Source organism: Varanus komodoensis, unplaced genomic scaffold, assembly GCF_004798865.1.
Source record: "Varanus komodoensis strain SLA01 unplaced genomic scaffold, ASM479886v1 scaffold68, whole genome shotgun sequence".
Classification (NCBI taxonomy): Eukaryota; Metazoa; Chordata; class Lepidosauria; order Squamata; family Varanidae; genus Varanus; species Varanus komodoensis.
The window spans coordinates 3,273,801-3,295,262 of record NW_025336321.1 but is presented as its reverse complement, the minus strand read 5'-3'; the positions used below and the strand labels follow the sequence as shown (position 1 = coordinate 3,295,262).

At 40.0% G+C, this 21,462-nt stretch overlaps 1 protein-coding gene across 1 annotated transcript; it reads left to right on the top strand.

Moving 5' to 3' along the window:
* Positions 1–2,662: 2,662 nt before the first annotated feature.
* Positions 2,663–15,978, top strand: SCRN1 (secernin 1). The gene is made up of 8 exons (XM_044450756.1): positions 2,663–2,821; positions 6,488–6,669; positions 8,704–8,906; positions 10,473–10,667; positions 12,083–12,248; positions 14,753–14,933; positions 15,377–15,536; positions 15,851–15,978. Exons 1-7 carry the CDS (start codon positions 2,663–2,665, stop codon positions 15,533–15,535), a joined length of 1,245 nt encoding a protein of 414 aa, XP_044306691.1. The 3' UTR covers position 15,536; positions 15,851–15,978.
* The last annotated feature ends 5,484 nt before the right edge of the window (positions 15,979–21,462 follow it).

Below are 21,462 nucleotides of genomic sequence, written 5' to 3'. Positions count from 1 at the left end.
CAGCTGGTATGATTAAAAGATAAAAGTATATAAATGGCAATAACTGGCAAAGCAACATGGGGTAGCACTGGGAGCTGTTCCACCCCTTCCACCGCACACCTGTTTTCTCGGTGCCATTGTGCACAACTTTGCATTGCAGATGGCAGTTTACCAGTCGAAAGAAACTTTCTTCTTCCGTTCCCACAATACCACCACAGTGTCCTGCTATGGATAACACCCCCCCCCCCCACTCCATTCCCAAAGGCTGTATAGACAAACTCTTAATAGCGATTTTCTATCATATATAAACCATTTTGGGTTCTTCAGATTGAAATGTTACTAGAAAGTAATGCATTTGTATGCTAATCAAAGCTGTTTGCTTTTCAGCGCACCAGCCTATATTAAGCACATTGGCATAGTAACCAGAAAGGCATTAGCTAAACAAACAGAGGCAAAATTAGCACTATACAGTCAAATTCCCCTGAGACTAATTTTCATCAAGCAGCACTTGACAGTGAAAAATTACTCACAAGATGTCACTTCAGTAGTCATAAGGGAATTTGAGATTGCTTTTTGACCATTGTCTTGTCTGATAAGATCTACATCAAACCAACCTGCTGCAATTTTGTCTTGGAACTAATTCACAGTGCATGAATAATGCATTTGTAAAAAAACAACAAACCAATAAGGCTGAATTATGACAGTCCTCATTTAATGAATTTATGCTTTTGGAGATGCAGGCTAAGAAGTGCTAGCAACATACACGTCCTGCTTATAAAAACAGCTTATCCTGTTGTATAGAAAGAACAGTTTATTAGTGAAGAAATGGGCCTTTTGTGATGTTACAATCATGAGGCAGAGAATGAATGACCGAGTCTGAATGGTCAACTTCCAGGCTCCCTCCTTAGGGGAAGAAGCAGGACCATTATGCTTGATATGAATCAGGGGTTAGGAACCTTGCTTGGTGGCTCTGTGTAGCTCCAGTTCTAAGCTTAGGTCTATTAAATAACATGACATCCTAGGACAAGGATGTCGTTCATGAGGATGTTGTTTTTTTATACGTTACTGAAAGCTAAATGTGCATGATTAGTGATGTAGGAAGTTATTCAAAAATGCCTTGTGAGGTGAGGCAACATGGTAGCCAAGATGCCTTTCAAAGGCTCATTACAGTATCAGGCCAAATAATTGTTTTCATTAATTTTAGACAGGGCCCTATGACATATGAAATTTATAGGCGAATCATGACTGAAAGCAGGGGTGGGCATGAAGTAGAGTGCCAGATGTTTTAGACATCAACTCCCAGCATGCCTGAGCATAGGCTACATTGGAAAGGGTTTCTGGGAGTAGAAATCTGAAACGTCTTCGAGCTCTGCCTCTTGCCATCCATGCCTGCTTTAGTTTCCCTTCTGTTTATTAGTTGGACATCTATGGTTAATGCCGACCTAAGGCAGAGCATGGCCCATTTCTATGCATTCAATCCTCCTTCCCCATGAACCTGACCACATATTGAGATCGACACTGGGGGGTATCTTTGGGGTCCCTTCCTCAACCCTACTAAGACAAGGCAGGGTCTCTTTTGTTGTAGCACTCCAAAGAGTTTGATATCTTTTCAACTCTAGTGCAGATGTTTTTATTTGTGCAGGTCTTTCAATATGTTCAACTTTTATTGAACTTTTGTTTGTTTGTTGCTTAGTTTCTACAGTTTTGTTTTACTGATTTTATATGGCATTACATTCATATGAACTGTATTGGGAGGCCTTGGTTTGAAGACTGATAAATAATGGGTATGTCAGTTCAGACTTTAGACCAGACTGAGGCTTGCAGCCCACTTCAGACCATAGTTTATGATTCTGGGTTGCCATCTGATGGCCACATGCACACACTGTGTGTGTGTGTGTGTGTGTGTGTGTGTGATTCCTGTCTTGTCTTACAATGAGCCAAATAATCAGTCTCAGGGTATAATGATGATAGGCTGCTAATAACATGCATTGTGCCAAGTACTTTCTCAATCTTCAAGAGAATTCTCTGTCAGGAGATTTGAGACTATAAAAGAATAAGCACAGCATACTCTGGCATGGCGATCCATTAAGCTACCACAGTCAATTCATTGGTGGGATTGACGTTGGATGGTTATTTTTCTGAATTAAACTTTTATCAGGTTGGTAAACTGGAATAGGCAATGAAATAAAAATTGTGCTTGTGGTATTCAAAATTCTTACCCATCTTCCTGCTAAAATATTCTGAGTTAGGACATTCATTGTACATTGTGTATGATTAGCTGTACTGGCATAGTTGTTTGGTGGAGGCCAGCTGTTTTAATTTTTAAAGCAGATCTCAATATTTTCTTTCTTTTCTGCTGGTTCTTTCTTTTTTCTTCTATACTTAAAGTACTTGGTTTATTGAGCTATCAGGAGGTCTGCTCTGAGTAACCTTTTATTGCAAATACATTATTTAGTTGGCACATTGAAAATCATATTGATGAGGAAAGCATTGTTTTGTCAAGCTAGTTAGTTTTATATTTCAAATATTCTACAATACATGTTTCATTGGTTGCTCATATTTGTGCAGGGATCATAGCTCATTGTACCATAGCACACACGTCAAAGATCCAGTGTGCAGTGTCTGACCTGGTATTAAACTACTTCCTGTATTTCTAATATCTCTTTTTGTTAACATTTTCAGAATGGCGCTTCCACCTCCCAGTTACTGTTTTGTTGCATTTCCACCACATACTAAAGATGGCTTTGTAATAGTTGGAAAGAATTCTGCAAGGCCTCCGGAGGAGGTACAGGAGGTAGTTTACTTTGCTGCAGCTACTCATGATCCAGGATGCAAAGTTGAGGTAAACAAAACAGCTTAATTCATACTTAATTTGTGGGGCTTCACGCTATGGATGCATAATACCTTGTGAGAATTCACCTGGTTGCAGTGCCCTGATACACCTAATTACATGCTTTTTCAATAAAAAAAAAATTACCTTCTTAGTGTAGATTTTCTTATGCATTAATTCCATAGCATTTATATTGTAATGAAATAAAAATGTAGGAATACAACATTTGAGAACTGCATATACCCAGATCTTTTACACCTCTTAGATTTTTCATCAATCTAATTGCATGTTCCTGCCTCCACTCCGGCCCAATGCGGCAGAAGCAGGGCTGCATGGTCCCCAAGACTCATAGCTACCACCACCAAAAAACTGCCACTAAAAAGCCTCTTGTCACTGGCAGGAATCCAAAGCTCACCTCCTTCTCTGCCTTCTGTCAGGTACTGAGCCCTACCTCCCAAACCCTTATCCTGTGGCAACAATCCAAAGGTCTTTTTCTTTTCCATCCATTGCAAAGAGCATGCATGCAGAGCATTTCCACACGGATGCTCTGGGAACAGCTGTCTAAAGGCATGAACCAGACAGCAACTCTGAGAAGACCATTCTCCAACTGCTGTCAGAAGACTATGGCCTTGGAAAGTGAAATTAAATGGCATGTATATCTCCGCTTTACCTCCACTTTACTGGTTGCCCCATGCATTATACTCGCCCAGCTTGGCAATGAGCTGTAGAAAGCGTCAGGCTCACTGTATGTTTTTGGCTCCCTCCTTCCCATCCTCCCTCTGTCCTCCGTTGGGGTTCCTAGGGGACACTGCGGGAGAACTAAGTTGCCTTCCCTTCCCTGCTGTGTTTGTAAGCTGTTTAAGACTTATCACAGTTCCCCCCCCCCCATAAACATTTTTTTCCCTGGAGATTGTGAAGGCTAGCTATCTTGGCTTTGGCAATCCCTGTTTTGACAAGTATGGAGAGTCCTTCAAAGTGCCCCAGTGGCATCTTGTAGGGGCCACCCAATGTTCCCAGTAATGTTTGCAAATATCTGGGGAAAAAAAGTTTAAATTGCCCCCCCTCCCAGTCAACTGTGAACATTTGCAGTTGTGCCGGTGCAGAAATGGGGGCTTTGGGTGGGCAGAGTGCAGGATGAGGCCCACTGGCAAAGTCTAGCTGATACCCACTTTGGGCATTGCCCCACAGAAGCTGCAAGTGAATTTATTTTTCACTTTAGTTGCATCTGAAAGCTGTCAAAAGGTGAGACGTCATATGTAAGCAAAGTTATGAATGATTTTAACTCACTAAAAGGGGGTGGGGGCTCATTTATCTTGTTCATTGCAAGATCCTGAGTTTTTATGCTGGGAATTCATGTGTCCCAAAGTTGCCACAATTTCTGCACTCATTTCTCAAGGTTCTGTGACCTTGGGAACATGCAAAAGTACAAGCCACTCCATTTACTGAAGTAGTTAAATGTGACAGCTACCAAAATGACAGCTGTCATTTTACAAAGTGGGATTTGCACAGGGTTAAAAGGATTTTCCTTAGGGGGCAAGTGACTATACTGGTATATGGAGTCATTTTATGTTTGATTTCTGAGCACTTACGACATACTATAATAATGATTTCAGGCTTGCCTTCAACCTCATTCTGGTAGCGTGAACACCTCCAACTGTATTGCAGCTGATGGGTTACCAGGGAAATAGCCCTTTGAACTGGGTGGTAAAACAGGACACTGGAAGTTACTCTGATGTTATGCACAAACTGTGCTAAATTTCTTCTCATTTGTAATGCATCGAAAATACTAGAGCTAAATGGCACCTCATGCATTATGATAGAGATATGAGCTGTGAATTAGTCAGAAATGGAAAACAATATAAGAAAAATAGGCTGTGAAGGAAATGTCACTGGTGAGAATGTAAGATAATAATCCTTAATACTCAGGATTCGTGCGATTTGGTACAAAAGGGACAGAGGTTTCTAGTAGAGCAAACCACGTGATCTTGCTTAATTTTGCACTGAGCAGCTATATATGGGAAGAAGTGACTGGAGGAATAGTGTGTGTTATATAGTGGGTTGCACAGAACCTGCGTCAGTTAATGGAACAGGAATGGTCATTTATCATAATTGATCATCAGACATGTGGGAAGAGAGCAGAGTGGGGAGGAAGCACCTTTTGCATCTCCCTAAGGCAATCTTTTCCAGTCTGGTGCTCTTGAGTTGTTCTGGGCTACACCTCCCATTATGTGGGCTGGGAATGATTGGAGTTGCAGCCCACATGTGGAAAGCAGCAGCTTGAAAGACTGCTCTAAAGCTACTGATTTATCTCAGACTGACATAGGGCAAAATACTATCAACCCTGCATTAAAGTGATGTGTTAGAGGATTTCCAAATAAATCTGAAAGCGTTGGTGCCAGGCAGCTAAGATTAAAATGATAAGCAGTGAGAAACAGAAATCAAAAATGAGCATTTTAAGTTCATAAAGGAAGGCTGAACAACATTAACTTTATCTTTTAACCACAAAACAAATAAAGTTTATTCTTTTTAAAGCAATATGAATTTCAGGTCACAAATATGTCAGAGTCTTTCTATTACCAATGAGACATAAGTCCAAGTCAATTCCTTTTTGTTTTATAATGAAGAGCACTGATTGTCCCATTTCTACTGTACTTTTGACTCCTAGCACTGCCAGTCTGACATCAATTGAGGCAGACTGTGATTTGGACAACAAAGGCCTTAATGAAAAAAGTACTATGCTCTGCTTTCTGATGAAAGTTTGTCCCAGATTTTACAAAAAGAGAGGGACACATATACTTGCTTTTCCATTTCCCTTATAAAGTCTTATTAACATATTTTGAACAGGGTTTGTTAAAGCTAAAAGCACTTGTTTATCCTTAGCCCTATATTTACTAAAAGGTCACATTATAAAATCAAATTGACTTCATTTACTACTACTGGGAATCAGTTATTTCTCTTCTACCAATGATACCAGTTTATGTAGATGTCTGCTGGAATGTCTTATGTTTAATTTTTTAAAAGTACTTAAAGAATACTTGCCTATTCTTGGTGCTTGTGAGAAGACTGGTATCCTTTCTGATCATGGACAGATTCACAACTAGGCTAACATAACTTCTTGGGCTGGAAAGAGACCTTGGAGCTGAGGTTTAGCCTGATGTGCAGAAGTTGCAATGAGCCTTAGGCCCAAGTATTCCTTCCTCATCCCTTGTGGGCAGGAGAAGGACTTCAGAAGCTTCTGCTCTTCATCAGTCACTGCTTACCAGGTCATCCAGATCTGGTAAACTTTAACTATAGTTTACTCTGCCACTCCAGTGTCAGAAATCCTGGTTTCTTGATGAATCTGATCATAAAATTAACAAATATAATCTGTCGCCCCAGGCAATTGCCCCAGGCACCCCAGGCCCCAGGGTGGCCATTGCTAACTAAACTAAAAATAAAATCTTTCAAATTTGCTGTCAGCTTCACAGGAGAAGGACAGGGGTGCACAAAGCCAGCTGTTGCTGCAGTTCATCTCTGCTCATGCACATCTGGGTTGAGTAGATGTGACCTGTGAGAACAATGAACTTTGCCACTTGCCTACTTACCTAGGGCAGGTAGAATAGCCCCAAGGCAACATGTATGCAGGACAGTGCTTCCTGTTTCTGGAGCAATGCCATCTGATTTTCCCTTCTTGTGTAGTGCACATATATTGAGATCGACCAGGCATCCAAGACACATGCTATAGCACTGAGCAGACCTTCCTGGCTATGGGGAGCAGAAATGGGGGCCAATGAGCATGGAGTCTTCGTTGCAAATGAAGCCATTGTCACCAAAGAGCCCGCCTCTGAAACAGAAGCTCTTCTAGGAATGGATCTTGTCAGGTAGGTGATTTTGATTACCACATTATGGATCAGTCATTAGTCAGTAGGCTATTTCCAACCCTCTTCAATAAATTATAGTCTTGTACTTATATGAGTGCTGGACATTTTTTTAGGATGCGGAATTCGCAAGCACACTGAGAGCTTGAGAATTCTGCACAGACTTGCTGCGTGGAGGGTTCCCTGTGGCACATGCCATGCCAACTATTCATTCTAAACATTGCCTTACGAGTTGTGAATGTGTTATTTGCTCTAATTTCTCTTAAAGCTATCAAATATTTTGCTACAAATGAGCCTTTTCCTGAGAGTAATAATCAGGTGCTCTTTAGCATTCATTTGCTGAATGACCAGACATGATAAGCAAGAAAGCAGTCTAATGTGCTTTTAAAGAGCAGCAGCTACTTTGTAAATCTGCACAGCCTGTGGGTTCCTTTTTTATCCCTCATTTTGCAAAACATCCTGCTGTGCCTTGGAACTCTGATTTGTATGCTTGGAATAATTAATTTGCTGACCTACTCTGGTTCATGCATTCCCATGAAAACCATTTGCCTAAAATCCGCATGATGGTAAAATAAACACTAAAAAATCATGTTATTCTGTGCCAGTTTGATATGGTTACTTTGGCCAATCCTCTTTCTATAGTACAGTGGAGCTATTTTGAGAAAATCATCATGCTAAGAAACAAAAACTGAAAAAAGAAAGGCACTGAATCAGTTTCTAACACAGGTGCAAATGAGATTTTCGACAGTGGTAGCTTTCCTGCACTGCACTCCTCAACTTGTTGAAGAAAATGTTTGAACAAGTGTATTATCTCTCTCGCTTAGTTTTCTCACTTGGAGAATAGAAACAGTGTCCAAGTATTACACACAAGTAGGTTTCACAACTGTTACTGCAAGTGGTGATTCATCATGTGGGACAGTACAATTGTATTAATTTGGAATAGCTGGAAAGTGAAAGATCCAAACTGTATTTAATAATGTTATAACTAGATTAAGTGTCTCTTTCCCGGTCTCCTGTCAAAGCAAAATTCAGTAATGGAATCATTGCTTATTTGGCAGCTTTAGTAACGATTGCACATTTTCCATGTTCATTATCCCCAAATTGATTTTGCTTTTCAAACAAAGATCTATCAGGACACAAGCACAGTCTTAAATGGGAGAAAATCAGCTTACATCCAAACACCCCAGCAAGATTCAGTTGTGGGCTGTATTCCCTTTTTATCAATGATAACTGCAGGCTACTATTAAACAACATTAGGGACATATGAAATATACTAATCTGACTAACCCTTTGATCTTTGTTGAATAAGCTAATGATAATACCATTAAGGGGAGACTGGCCAAGGCGAGCTTTTGGAAGAAGAAACCATTGAGGAAATCACTGCCCTACTCACCAGTATCACAACAAAGTACTCAAGGTCGAATGCAGCACAACCATATCCAGTCATGCAGCTTTCAGTGTGGTGTTGTTTCTTTGTTTATTACATTTCTGTGTTGTTTAATAGCTAAAGCTCTCTGGGTGGTTGAGAAGAATAAGGTTGAAAGGGCTCCTTACATGTGGATAGCCAAGGTTCCTGAGTCAGGGCTTGCGCTGAGTCTCGATCTGTGCATTTCAGAGTGTCAGGCTTTACTTCATTTCTGTACAAAACTTAAAATTTTGGAGTGAAGTAAAGCATTTTGTTGCTTCTTTCTCACACACAGAAAGCGCACGCACGCGCGCGCACACACACACACACAGCTAAAGTGTTATTTCTCAAATGCATCCCCGTGCATGGTCCTGATCCTAAGGGGGGGTGGGTGGGAGAAGCAGCTTCTATTCACACTGTCAGGGGATCCATGACTTTTCTTATTTTCCATAGAATCAGCCTTTCACTTAAAGATTTACCATCTTCTCTTTTTCATCCTTATTCCCTTTCATATTCTTCACATCCTACCTTTGATTGGTTTTGTGGGCAGACTGGAAGTTGCAGACCTTTTTTCTGTCTAAATCTACACAGGATTGTGTTCTTTTCCCCACTTTTTGTGGTTCTGTTTCCAGGCTTGGTCTAGAAAGGGGTGCAACAGCTAAAGAAGCCTTGGATGTAATTGTCTCTCTGTTAGAAGAGCATGGCCAAGGTGGAAATTATTATGAAGATGGGAATGCGTGCCATTCTTTCCAGAGTGCTTATCTGATAGTAGACAGAAAAGAAGCATGGGTACTGGAGACTGTCGGAAAATACTGGGCTGCAGAAAAAATTACAGGTTTGTTTCCATTTTTATCAAAGCCGCTGCTAAGAAATGCACATACTTTTCCTTGAGAATTACTCAAGGATTTTTAGATTTTGCTTATTAGTATACTTTGGAATGACCCTGTAATTGAAGTTCTTGTGTGGTTTAGAAGCAGAGGTTAAAATAATAAAGATAAGGAATAAAACAGGCATCAGATGTCAAACAGATTAAACAACCGCAAAACTAGCTGCACAGGAGAACATTGGTGTAAGAACCTTGAAAGCACTGCCACATTTTTAAAACTCAGAAACTAAAACATCTATGGGAATAAAGAGGCACTGAAAAGAGCACAGAATAGGCACCAGAAGATCATTTCTGAGGAACACTTTCTGCAACTTTGGTGCAACTATGGAAAAGGCTCTTTCTCTAGCAGTCACCCACCTTACCTGATTCAACAGGAGCTCCTGGAGGAAAGCCTCAAAAATTATCTTAGGTACTGGGTAGTGTATATGTAAAGAGATAGGATCTAGAACCTTCCAATTTTATTGATTTGTTATTTGTAAAACTATTCCCCTCTCTTCTTGCTTATTGGAGCAATTTCTGAATACTACTGTTATGCTGGGTGGTTGAGTTTGGGGTCATGATCCAGAATGCTTTATTGCTCAATAAATGCTTAGTTTTGCATGTGGAGCATTTATTTCCTCATTCATGCAGTGATCATGTGCCAGAATTATCCATTCGTATCTAGTGACTCTCTTCCACATGCATGGTTATTTCATACATACACGAGTATGCGCACACACACAGATGCACACACAAACTTATCACTGTATTTGTGCATCTATGCCTTAAAGCCATGGCTCTAGTTTTTCCTGATTGTTCATCTTCATGTGCAAATCTGGAACTGTGATTTTAAAAAGAAATTACAAGCAAACAACAATTAATGCTACATAAACCTAACAAACAATCCAGAGTTTGAGGTTCATTTGTTTCAAAATGGACTAAAGTTTCCTTTGAACCATAAGTCTTGGTTCACAGGAAGGGACGAGGCAATGAGACTCCAATTTGTGTTTTTTGCCTCTTCCTTCTGACTGAGTGGGAAGTGCTCTGGCTTGGTACTTCATAAAGGCACATTCCTTCTTATGCATGTAAAACTAAATCTTGGGCTAGCATTCATGTGCCGACTGGGCCATTGTGTTGGTTCACAGAGATGCTGAGGTGAGGGATGGATAGGAGTTACTTACGGCATAGAAGTATTAGAAGGGATTACTTCTCTTCTCCTTCTGCCCTCTTCATTAGGATATCTTTGTGAGACATTCTAGTACAATGGTGCCTGATGCAAGTAATTTTCAAACAAACTGCAGAATATTACACCTTGAAAATAGTGATTCTGAGTATGCTGCTTGGAATCCAACACTGCTTTGCACAGTTCAGTGGATTAAGTCTTGTGCTGATCTGTAATTTCATCTGCATGCCTAGTTCATCTGACATTGCTGGAGGCAAAATGGATCTAGCTAGAGTTTTCAATTGTCCAATGGAAGACATGGGTCTTCTACTGTTTTCTTAAAACTCTCTTTTGTTGTATGACTTCTCTTATAGAGGGAGTGAAGTGTATTTGCAACCAGCTTTGCTTAATGACAAAAATTGATGCTGAGCATCCTGAGCTTAGAGGTTACGCAGAAAGTCAAGGATGGTGGACCACAGATGCAGAGTTCAACTTTGCTCAAGTATTTTCTCAAGCTGAGAATCATCCAGATGGTTGTTTAGGGAATGAAATCCTAGAAAAGCAAGAAGGTAAGTAGAGAATTTAGATTTGCTGTGATTCCTAATCTATTTCACTGAATGTTCCTAGAAGGTGGTACTAAGAGGCTATTACTCATAGGTCCCCATGGGTATATTGAGCCCCTCAGGGCTTTGCTTTCTCCTTTCACATCCACATGCAACCACTGGCCAGGTCATTCAGAGTTGAGGCAGGGCCTCAATAAACAGAGGATACTCTTTGGTCCTTTCCAACTAAAGAGACTATGGAAGTCCTAAACCATAAACAGAGAGACTGGTTGTGAGCGAACAAGCTCCGGCTTAAGCCAGGCAAGATGGCAGTCCAGCTGAGCAGTGGACAACCTAAAGTGGGAGTAGGGGCACAATCTGTTCTGGATGGGGCAGCAGTCTCTTTGAAAGATCAAGCATGCTGCTTGGGGTGAGAATAATACTGCATCCAGCACTACTCCCAAATGGTCTGATGGCACTGATGGCAGCTTCGTTTGCTTTGCCAGCTGTGAGGAAGGAAGATCTAGTCACAGTGATTCGTGCCTTAATCACTTCTCATTCAGATTACCATAAGTGCTCTACAGGCAGCTGCCCTTTAAAAGTATTTGAAAACTACAGACAGTGCCAAGTTTGACATAAATGCTCTTATTTGGTATAAGGTATTGGTGTGCTTCCATTTTAATGCTTTTCTCAAATCTTGTTGTACTGCATGCTTTCACTCTGTGCTTTTTGGCTTTATGATAAGTTTTAATGATTTTTAGGGCACATGATCTGGTGGATGAAGGTTGCAATTTAAAATAAATAAAAATATTTTATTTTTTCCTGGGATTTGTTTTACTAGTGAAGTGTAACATCTGGAAAGGCATGGAGACATTTTCTCAAAAGCTAGTGAGAGAAACAGCCTTTGGTTCTGAACTGCAATTCTCTCCTTCCCTTATGGCAGAGCACTTGCTGAGAGGGGAGGAAGATCCTGCTGGGCATTTTGGTGCAAGTGCCCTTTGAATAGTTGCTGTAGCTACTTCAAAAATGAGGAAACCGTGCAAATACATGCAGAACACAGTCCCTTTTATCTGCTTAATTGGGGGTGGGGGCATAGATCTTCTTGCTCTGCGCAACTTCTTCTTTAAAGTGGCAGTTGAGGTAGAAAATGGTGTTCTTCTATTTTATTTTATTATTTATTTATTTATTAAAACATTTTTATGCTGCCCCATTCGCCGAAGCCTCGGGACGGCTTACAACAAGTAGTTAAATAATTATAATTAAAAATATAAAACATTAAAATAAAATACATACAATATAAATACATTTATAAAATACATACAATAAAATACATACAATATAAATACATTTTGGCTCCACACTAGTTATGATCTCGTTTCTCAGTTACTGCTTCCTTAAGGATCATGCCCTGTTAATGTTCTCTGCCTCTGATGTTTTTTCAGGGAACATCACTGTGCAAACCATGATTGACATCCTGCGTGATAAGGCTGGTGGTATATGTGTGGATTCAGAGTCATTTCTTACGACAGCGAGCATGGTGTCTGTATTACCTGAAAACCTTAGTTCCCCATGCATCCATTATTTCACAGGCACCCCGGATCCATCAAGGTATATGAGAATGCTTGCCATCCTGCCCTTAAGTTTTTTTCTCCCAAGAAATGTCTCCATTAAGTTGAATTGACTGGTGCAACGTGAACCAAAGCAAGGGAACATTCAAAGGATTTCTTGTTTGCCTGGCTGCATTTTTACAATACTATTGGTGTCTCAAGTTTAGATAAGATAGGCAAGTCTGAAGGATAGGTGCCTGTGCTTGTTAACTGCTCTGACGGTAGGCAGTACCTGCTTTAATTTCAGTATTGCAACCATATTAGCATGTTGGTGTCTAGTTGCTTGACTAACTGAAAGCCAGGTTGACTCAGCAGGAGTGCCAGCTGTAGATTCTGCTGCACTGAGGTTGCTTCTCACTCTCCAGGGGATGTCTTCTGTTTTAAGCACATCAATATTTATTCATACCACGCTAATCATATGCTGTAAGCTGTATGCCAGATGATTCATTGAGCTCTCTTCTCTGCCAAACCCTTCCCTCTTCCTGATCAGAAACCTTGAAATGAGGCTTCACTTTGAAAAAACTTTACTTCCTGCTGGATCTGGCCAAGGGTCCATCTGGTGCAATATTCTGTTCAGTGGCCAGAGAGGTGTCTGTTGGAAACCTACAAGCCAGACATGAACGCTGTAGCACCCTCTGCTTGCATTCCTCAGCAACTATTGTACATAGGCATACTCTGATACAGGAGGCAATGATAGCCCTCATAGCTAGTAGCCATTCATAGTTGCCTCGTCCACAAATTTGTCTAATGCTTTCCCAAAGGAGGCCATCTTGTGGTAGCAAATTCCATAGTTTAACTATGTGTTGTATGGAGAACTGCTACCTTTTATCTGCCCTGAATCTCCTGCCGATCAGCTTCATGGGGTAACCCTGGGTGCTCTCCACACCATGCATAATTTTGTGCACCTCATTTATGCTTCCTTGTACTTGCCTTTTTCCTCTGCTTCTGCATTATAGTGTTGGCAAATAACCTATACAATTACTAGTGCTTTAAGTTTGAATATGATCACCATTAGCAGAAGGTAGAGGAAAGAGGCTTTTACTGGCACATTTATACCTTGAGTAAGTTAACAAGTTTCTCTCAAGGGAATGGGAACTTGCTATGGCTTTTTCTGTGTGGTTTTTTTCCCCCTTTCTTTTTCTTGCTAACATCCCTGCTTCACTGAAGGCTATTTAGAGTACAACCCCATGCATGTTTAAACAGAAAAAAGTCTTACAATTCTCATCTGGCCAGAGTGTCCTGGGAGCTGTAGAACCATTTTCTTTTTCAATATGCATAAGATCGTACCTTTGTGCGTGAATGTAAGCTTAGTCACCTCTGGTTCAATATTTCCTAAGCAGTGTTTGTCTTTTTGTCAATACAATTGTTTGGATCATTCTTGTCATTTTCAGGGCAAGGGTTTACAGCTCTTCTACAGATTGCAGTTGATGATAATCCCAATAAACTCCTTAAAGTATTTGGGAAAATAGCAGCCATTTTGCAAATCCTGGTGAAAAGATCAATAGTTCTTCATTAGCATGCCATACAGTAGGTTTTATCCTTTAATCATCCTCATTGTGGCGTTATTACTTGTTCAGAATAGTGGCTATGATAATGGAACAAGAATTCTGACTAAAAGCAAGCCCTTTAAATATCTTTTCTATAAATAAAAGGTATCAAAAAGAAAAAAGGCTCAGCAGAAAACAGTAAAATTAATTTAGAGAGAAGTGTGTGTGTGTTTTACTACTTGAAAAAAATTGTATGTTGTTCTTGAACACTTCTTAGCATAACGATTAAAGCAAGGCAGATAAGTAGACAACCATCAGTGTTCTGGTCTTTTTATTACACTGCATTTTGTGTGTATAGAAAAAGTTGGAAAAGCTAAAGAAGTTTGCATTACAAATGTACAAAGTCTATCTTAAGCACTTTAAAAGAAAATGTAAACGAATTCCCAATGCTAAATGCTAATTCACTGAAAATGTGTTTCACTTCTCATCTAACATATCACACAAGACCCAGAGTAAAAGAGGCAGAAAATACTTTAATATGAGCATATGTACAGATTACTCCCCAGAAAAGTTTAGCCTTTTAAGTATTGCTAAACGATCATGTATCTATTTCAGCTGAAGCCCATGTAGAATGCTGCATGATTAAAATTCAGTTTCTTTCCTGATATACTTTTCATGGTGCCCTCTATTAGTTAAATAGAATGGAGTGGTAAAATAGCACAAGTATAATGGCTCAGTCTTTGACAAAAGAAAGAGAAGACCTAAAACTTGAACATTAAGAAGGATTTAATATACCATAGATTTTAAAAAGCAAATGCAGTCTTTCTTAAGGCTTATGTCCTTCTATTTCAGTGAATGCTTCTGCTTCTTATGACTCAAATATTTTAAAGAACTTATACATCCAAGTTTGGAGGGATGTTTGTTTTTGTTTTAAATAAGCACAACAAACTACTAGGTGATCAGTACAGACTAACTATAACTGTCATTACTCATTGGTGCTGCATCTGATCTTTTCCAGGTCCATATTTAAACCTTTTATCTTTGTTGATGAAGTGAAATTAGTACCAAAAGTTCAGTCACCCATTTTTGGTAGTGATGATCCTGTGAAAAAAATTCCCCAATTCCAGGACAAACCGGACCGTAGGCATGAGCTCTACAAGGCACATGAGTGGGCCCGGCATGTCATGGAGAGCGATGCGGTAAGACTTGTGCTGTGTCCTTCATTTAAAGGAAGCACTGAGTGGGTTGAGGAAAAGATAACTTTGAATAACCCTTTAAAATCAGGATGATATGTATTATAATATTGTAATGTTGTATTTGTCTGTGCCTTGCACTGTGAAATGAATTTCATACAGATTCTTGCATAGATTGGCTGTTGGAATACTACTCTGTTTTGTTTCCTTTCTCCTTCTCTGCTCAGTAGTTGTGCAACTTTCAAGTTTTGATGACTGCTCCTTAGGTGTCATGGTGTACTCTGCCCCACAATAGATGTATTATTCTGAAGGTGTCACATTAATAGATATGCATATAGATGATATAGATAGCTTGGTATTGCATCAGAAAACGTATGGGTGCCCACGCACGTTTTCATGTGATTATGTCATTTCAACAGACGTTTCATGTTGGTCATTTCTTCTCTTAGGAAAAAGGTGAGAAACTGAGAAGAACCATGTTAGACCTTGAAAAACAAGGCTTGGAAGCCATGGAGAGCATCATTAGCAGCTCAAAAGTTCTCGATCCTTCTGAAGTGGAGGACCTTTTCTATGACTGTGTTGATACAGAAATTAAGTTCTTTAAGTGAAGTGAGTATTTCTTATATTCTCATTTCATTGTTTTATCTTTGCATTGATCACTATTTTTATAGAAGTGTAGATCAGCTGACATGTTCAATTGGATTCCGTTGTTAACATACCCCTAAATCTGCAGCTGCTTCAAGGGCAAAGTGCTCTTTGAGTGCAGATGAAAGTAAGAACTCAGTCTATTATGGGTTATGATTATTTTGCTGAATCTCTGAAAGGGTTTGTATATTCCCACGTTGGTATATTCCGTCTACATTTAGATTTGAGTTGGTGATTGTGTTGGTGAATACTAAGGCTTTTACCTTTTCTCATTTCAGTGACCATAGATACTGTTAGCCTGGGCATAAGAAGACCATAAAGATCTTCAGGTCTTGAAAAATTATCCTGCCATATTGCTGAATTTTGGAGGACATTGCCATCTCTCTAAAGATAATCCTCTGTAGTCGTATCCAGTTAATACACTCCATTCTGTTTTGCTTTGTTCTTTTCATCATGTGTCGTCCTGTGTATGTCATTGAAAGAGAACATCCACTGACTGGTTCAATTACTGTATGCATGCTGGCTAATGTAATGGAGAATGTTTTAATTCGTTTGGGCAACAAATCTTAAAACACTGAGTGGGCCGAGTCCATACAGTTCTCACTATTGCCTTTCAAATCAAAGAAGTCCCAGGGATAATTTATCTTCAGTTTTTTGTTAATACAGTTGCGAGGGAAAATGTACCAGATGCATGTGGGTTCCAAAAAGAAGTTTTACCACAAAGAAATGTTAAGTTCAATGTTAGTCCCTTGCTTATGGTATAACTTTCAGCAATGGAATAGCACCTCACTCTGGTGATGAAGATCAACATGAGTTTCACTTGTGCATATCTTGCCTCCCATAGTGCTGCCCATCAAACTGTTCAGGTCATGTTTGCATAATCCATTTCCCACAAGGTGCAGTTTCCTGCAGCGTCAACACAGGGGCTGTAGGTAAGGCCAGATGGTACAAAGTTCCGCCGGAAGCTTCTGGAGAAAAGCCATTTGAAAATACAAAAGCAACTGCATGACTTATTCCTGCTTGCATGGATAAGTTCCACTGTACGGCTGGCACCATCACAGATATTTCCTGTATGAACCACAGTGATCCACTGGACGCTGTTGGACAATATGACTATTGGATGGCTGTATTTCCTGCAAAACCCTTTCCAGCAGCTTCTGTGTAGCAACTACCTGCTTGAATTGTGCCTCTGTGCCCCTCAAAAAACTCACCTGTTGACAGGAGGGACATAGCAAAAACACAAATTGCTGCCGTCCCTTTCTTGCTCACAGGTTACTTGACAGTTCACACACGTTTAGAAGGAAACAGTTGTACACATTTTCCTGAAGCAGTTTTTCCTGAAACAAGCTACAGTACTCTAAGCAGACTTATTTGTAGATTCCACAAAAGTCAAGAGGTCTCACTTTGTGAAAAATGGATCCCTTTAGAGCTATTGTTCCTCACTGTAATTCTGCACACCTTTGCTGACGGAATCTTATTTGCATGTCAGACTGCAATGTTTTTGCTTTGGTCTAGTGCACCAATATCCCTGTTGCTGCATTCCCAGCATAGCAGCTTTTGATTATCACCAGCTTAAGAACAGGTCAGATGTCTGTATCCCAGCCCAGGTATCCAAGTATAATCAGGCAGTTGCTCAAGTCACTTCTGCCTTGAGTATGGATTAATGTGTTGTTTGAACCCAATCGTTGTCTACAGATCAGAGCAAATATTTTGGGTCTGCTGCTCCTGTTCTGTATAGAATTGACAATTTTTTACATGAAAAATATGTCTGAATTGAAGTTTGTTTCTGTAACATTCAGAGACCAGTGAACACAACGTGATATTACAATTATAGCAGAGAAAGTGCTATCAAGTAAGAAGAGCGTTCTTCTGCAGCAAGACATTAAACGTGTTGTTTTGTGTTGTGTGTATTCGTTTTAAGTTGTTAAATAGCCAATGTGCCCCACTAATTGTGACAGTGGCACATGGGTAGTGGAATTAGCCCTTCCTTCCTATGCACAATCATGGTGAAAGTTGTCACCTCTTTGCCCCATGGTTGCTCCCATTCTTCCCAATATGGAAAATAAGGATATATCGGGGAATTCCTTTTGGAATCATCCACAGTATAGGGATACTTGGATAGTGGCTAGAGGTGCTTTCTGCCCCATTGTTGAGCAAAAGGCCGTCAGAATAGCAGGAGCCTATTTGGGTATGCAAGCAACCTGTGAAGATGGAAAGTGTATCAAGGGTACGGAGACATGCCTTCCTCCCCAAGCTTCCTGTGTTGGACAGGAAGCTTTGAAGAGGAGCACACATTTGGGTAATAGGTAAGGCAGAGAAGGGCAGTTGCTTTTACTGTGTTCAGCTGAATGTACCTAGCATCTCCCATCGGACTCAATGTGCAAAGGTCTCCTTTGCCAACGGGCATTCCGAGTGGGCCTTTCATGTCCTAACCAGTGTTTTACATGTTCACTTTGGAGGCCCAAGAACAGCTAGTAGGATTGGTAGTGACAGTGTGTTTTTTGCCCTGTTCGCGTCTTTTTAACACAATTGCTCCTTAGCTGCATATGACTTTATCATTGTGACCCAAAGAATTGTGGGAGGATGAAATGCACACATAAAACCCACTTCCTAGAAAACTAGATTAATTGGGCATTATGAAATTGGAACTGATTGGCCAAATTGGTGGAGAATAAATGTGATGCTTCCCCCTTTCTCCTGTCTTGATCTGTTTTCCTTATGTAGCATTTTTCCTGGTCTGTCTACACCAGGTATTATTCAAGTGAAGATCATATTCAGCTTATTACTGAAAAAAATGGAGACTTTACTCTCAATCATTGCTCCTGTTCTAGAACTGTACACCTGTTGGGTGGGGGGGGAGGCAGGGTAAGAACCTCCATGTATATATTACTATCAAGCCTGATTAAATGCTGAAAACTCTGCCACTTGTCCTACAAAATTTAAGATTCTAGTTTAAGTTCATATTGTGGAACCTGGGTAAGCATCCAAAGGCAGTTGAAACTTACAGGACTTTAAATATCACATAGGGAAGCAGGCAATAAGAAAATATCTGCCATTAATAAGTGCATTAGTTTGTATAGTTTCCTTAAAAAAAAGATACTTCAGGTATGCTGCAGAATTTGAACATGCTGTCCTTTCCAGCATGCATTGAAATGCATCCAATTGAATCAGAATTTGTAAATCTTCGTTTACATATTTCTTGAGGGAACTAATATGTATGAAGTTTGCAATCATCTGGAATGTATGTAGTAGCTGAATAATACCAGTTGACAAAACTAATAAAGTGGTTTCTGCATAGAGTGACTCTGGCCAAATATTTCTGTGTGCTTTACTGATAGATGTCTTAGCATCTGTTTCTTCCTGCTTTGTTCATCTATTGAATAATAAAACCAAGGCATATGAAATTAATACTGAATTAAATGCCTTCTGTTTGTTTGGTAATTCAAGTTGTAGGCCATGGTGACTGGGTTCACAGGACGACAACCCATCCTGGGCACATAACCATGATGGTTGCTGGGTTGCCTGAACTTAGAATATTCACCCCAGGGTGGGTCATTTTTCAGCAACAAAGCACCCTGACAATCCATGGCTTGTTCTGGGGTTGTTTAATCCATGGCATGTTGTCTGAACTCAGAAGATCAATTTTACTGTAAGTTGCAGGGATTGACTAATGAGCCACTCAGCAAATGGCAACCCTCCTTTCTGATTAAGCTCTGTCGTTATTTGTTTTTCGGCGCCAGGCCAAGATCTTTTTATTTAAACGGCATTTTAATTGTTGATTTTATTTATTGATTTTAACAACTTTGGCCAGGATGTCTCCAATTGTATTTTATTGTATTAATGATATTTATTTGTAAGCCACATTAGGCGAATGGGGCGGCGTATAAATCCGCTAAAAAATAAATAAATAAGGCTAATCTTTGCAGCTGCTAGTAGCAACCTCTTCACTGATGCCCAGGTGGCGTTTTGGAGCAATTGCCATTGGTTTGCCAACTTTTTTTGGCTCAAAAATTGTGTAAATGTTTGTAATTTATTGCTATTATTGTTATACAAATGTGTAGTCAGGGCTGTCCAATATGTGTAATCTTGCCTTGTTGATTTTATTTTACATTTTAGCTGCTAAGAGAACACTGAGGAGTAGGCAACATATACGGAAATTGACAAGGCAGTGCTGTATATAGGATAATTTGTGCACAATTGCACCATTTGCTGAGTTGGCAACTGAAAGTCACCAAAAAGCAAGTGCCAAAAGTAGGTGCGGGATGGCACCAGACCTCCCACTTAGCAGTGTAATTCTCTTGATTGACACTTTTAGTGTTCTCCACATTTGCAGCACTTCTCTGAGTCCCAGCTAGTCCAGAAAGGGGAGAGACTCGCTCTCTCCACTTTTCCAGCATATTTTTGGAGCATTTACTGCTGCAGTTTCTATGGACCCTGGCAATAATGTGATAATTAGCCTAAATGCAATCTTTCCTTGTCAGTTTCCCCATATGTTTCCATTGTCCCTTGACAGTGGAAATGTACAAGAAAATTGACAGGCAAAGACCACACGTATCAGACAACTACCCCAATTTTGTATTTTTGATGCTCCAAAAAAAAAACCCCAAAAACAAAACAAACCCTCACAGTGGCAAACTAAAAAGGGGTAGTAATCAGTGGGGAGGGGGAAACAAGATGGATTCTGCCAAGGAGGACACTGGGATACCAGCTGGAAGAGTGGGAAGCAGCAGGAGAACAAGTCATGGTGAGCCCTACTATCTGTCAGCTGCACCATAGACTGTTTCATGAACAACTCACTCATGTGCAGCTTATTCTCCAAGTGGGCTTAGCATAACATGCGAGTGCAGCCAATATACGAGTATTATACAACACCACTAAGCTTATATGAAGGAGAACACCTACATCAACATCCCCAATAAAACACTAGCAAACACCTTGAAGACAAACATGATTGAACATAATTTAATATGCAAATATATAGGAAAGCACTTTTAAACCACTGACTTACAAACTCCAATACAGTAGGAAAAGGATGGAATTATACTTCACATGGCATTTATAGTTGAAATTACACTGAGACACAGTGTTTTGTAGGAAAAAGAAAGCCCCCTTCTTTATATTTCTTTTACATGTTATTGTTTTTAACCTACAGATGTGAGAAACGAATTTACAAATACTTTTCCAGCAACACACAAATTCTTGTTTTTCGCTTTCTTTCCTTCTCCCTGCCAGAAAAAAAAAGGTAAATTCCAGAACTCACCAGTCTCAAAAGCATCCATAAAGATCTTTGACACTTATTTCAAAAGGAAGGAAGAATAATCATCATGTCCAGGGAGCTGCAGCTCTGTCTGTAGACAGTGATGTGCCCCTTCCTTATTTCTTTTTACATGAGCTGAAGCACTAGCTCTGGGGTGAGCAACTTGTGGAACAACTTGTATACACCTGGAGGGCCAAAACTCCCATCAGCCCTACCCAGCATAACCAGTGGTGAAGGATGATGGGCATTGTTGGCAAAGAGCACTGAAGGACCACAACTGCCCTGGTAGTTACCCCATTGTTGTAAATTTCACCTATGAAAGGACTTTCCTTGCACCAATGAAAGGAAACACAGCATAGTATACAATGTATGTACTGTATAATGAGTAATATACAGCTACAGCTAGTATATCCAGTTGCTTCTTGAACAAAGGGCAAAGATCTCTTCAGAAAAGATGCTCTTATCTCATCTTAAGACCAAGCTAGAATGGCATAGCAGACACATTTGAAGGTTGCCCACTGTGTTTGTACTTTAATAATTTTTTAAAAAACAGCCAAAGCAGAATGTAAAATTTAAGAGGGGAACTGTGGAGATGTTTAAACTTTTTTCCCTTAATCCCAAATTTTTCCATTC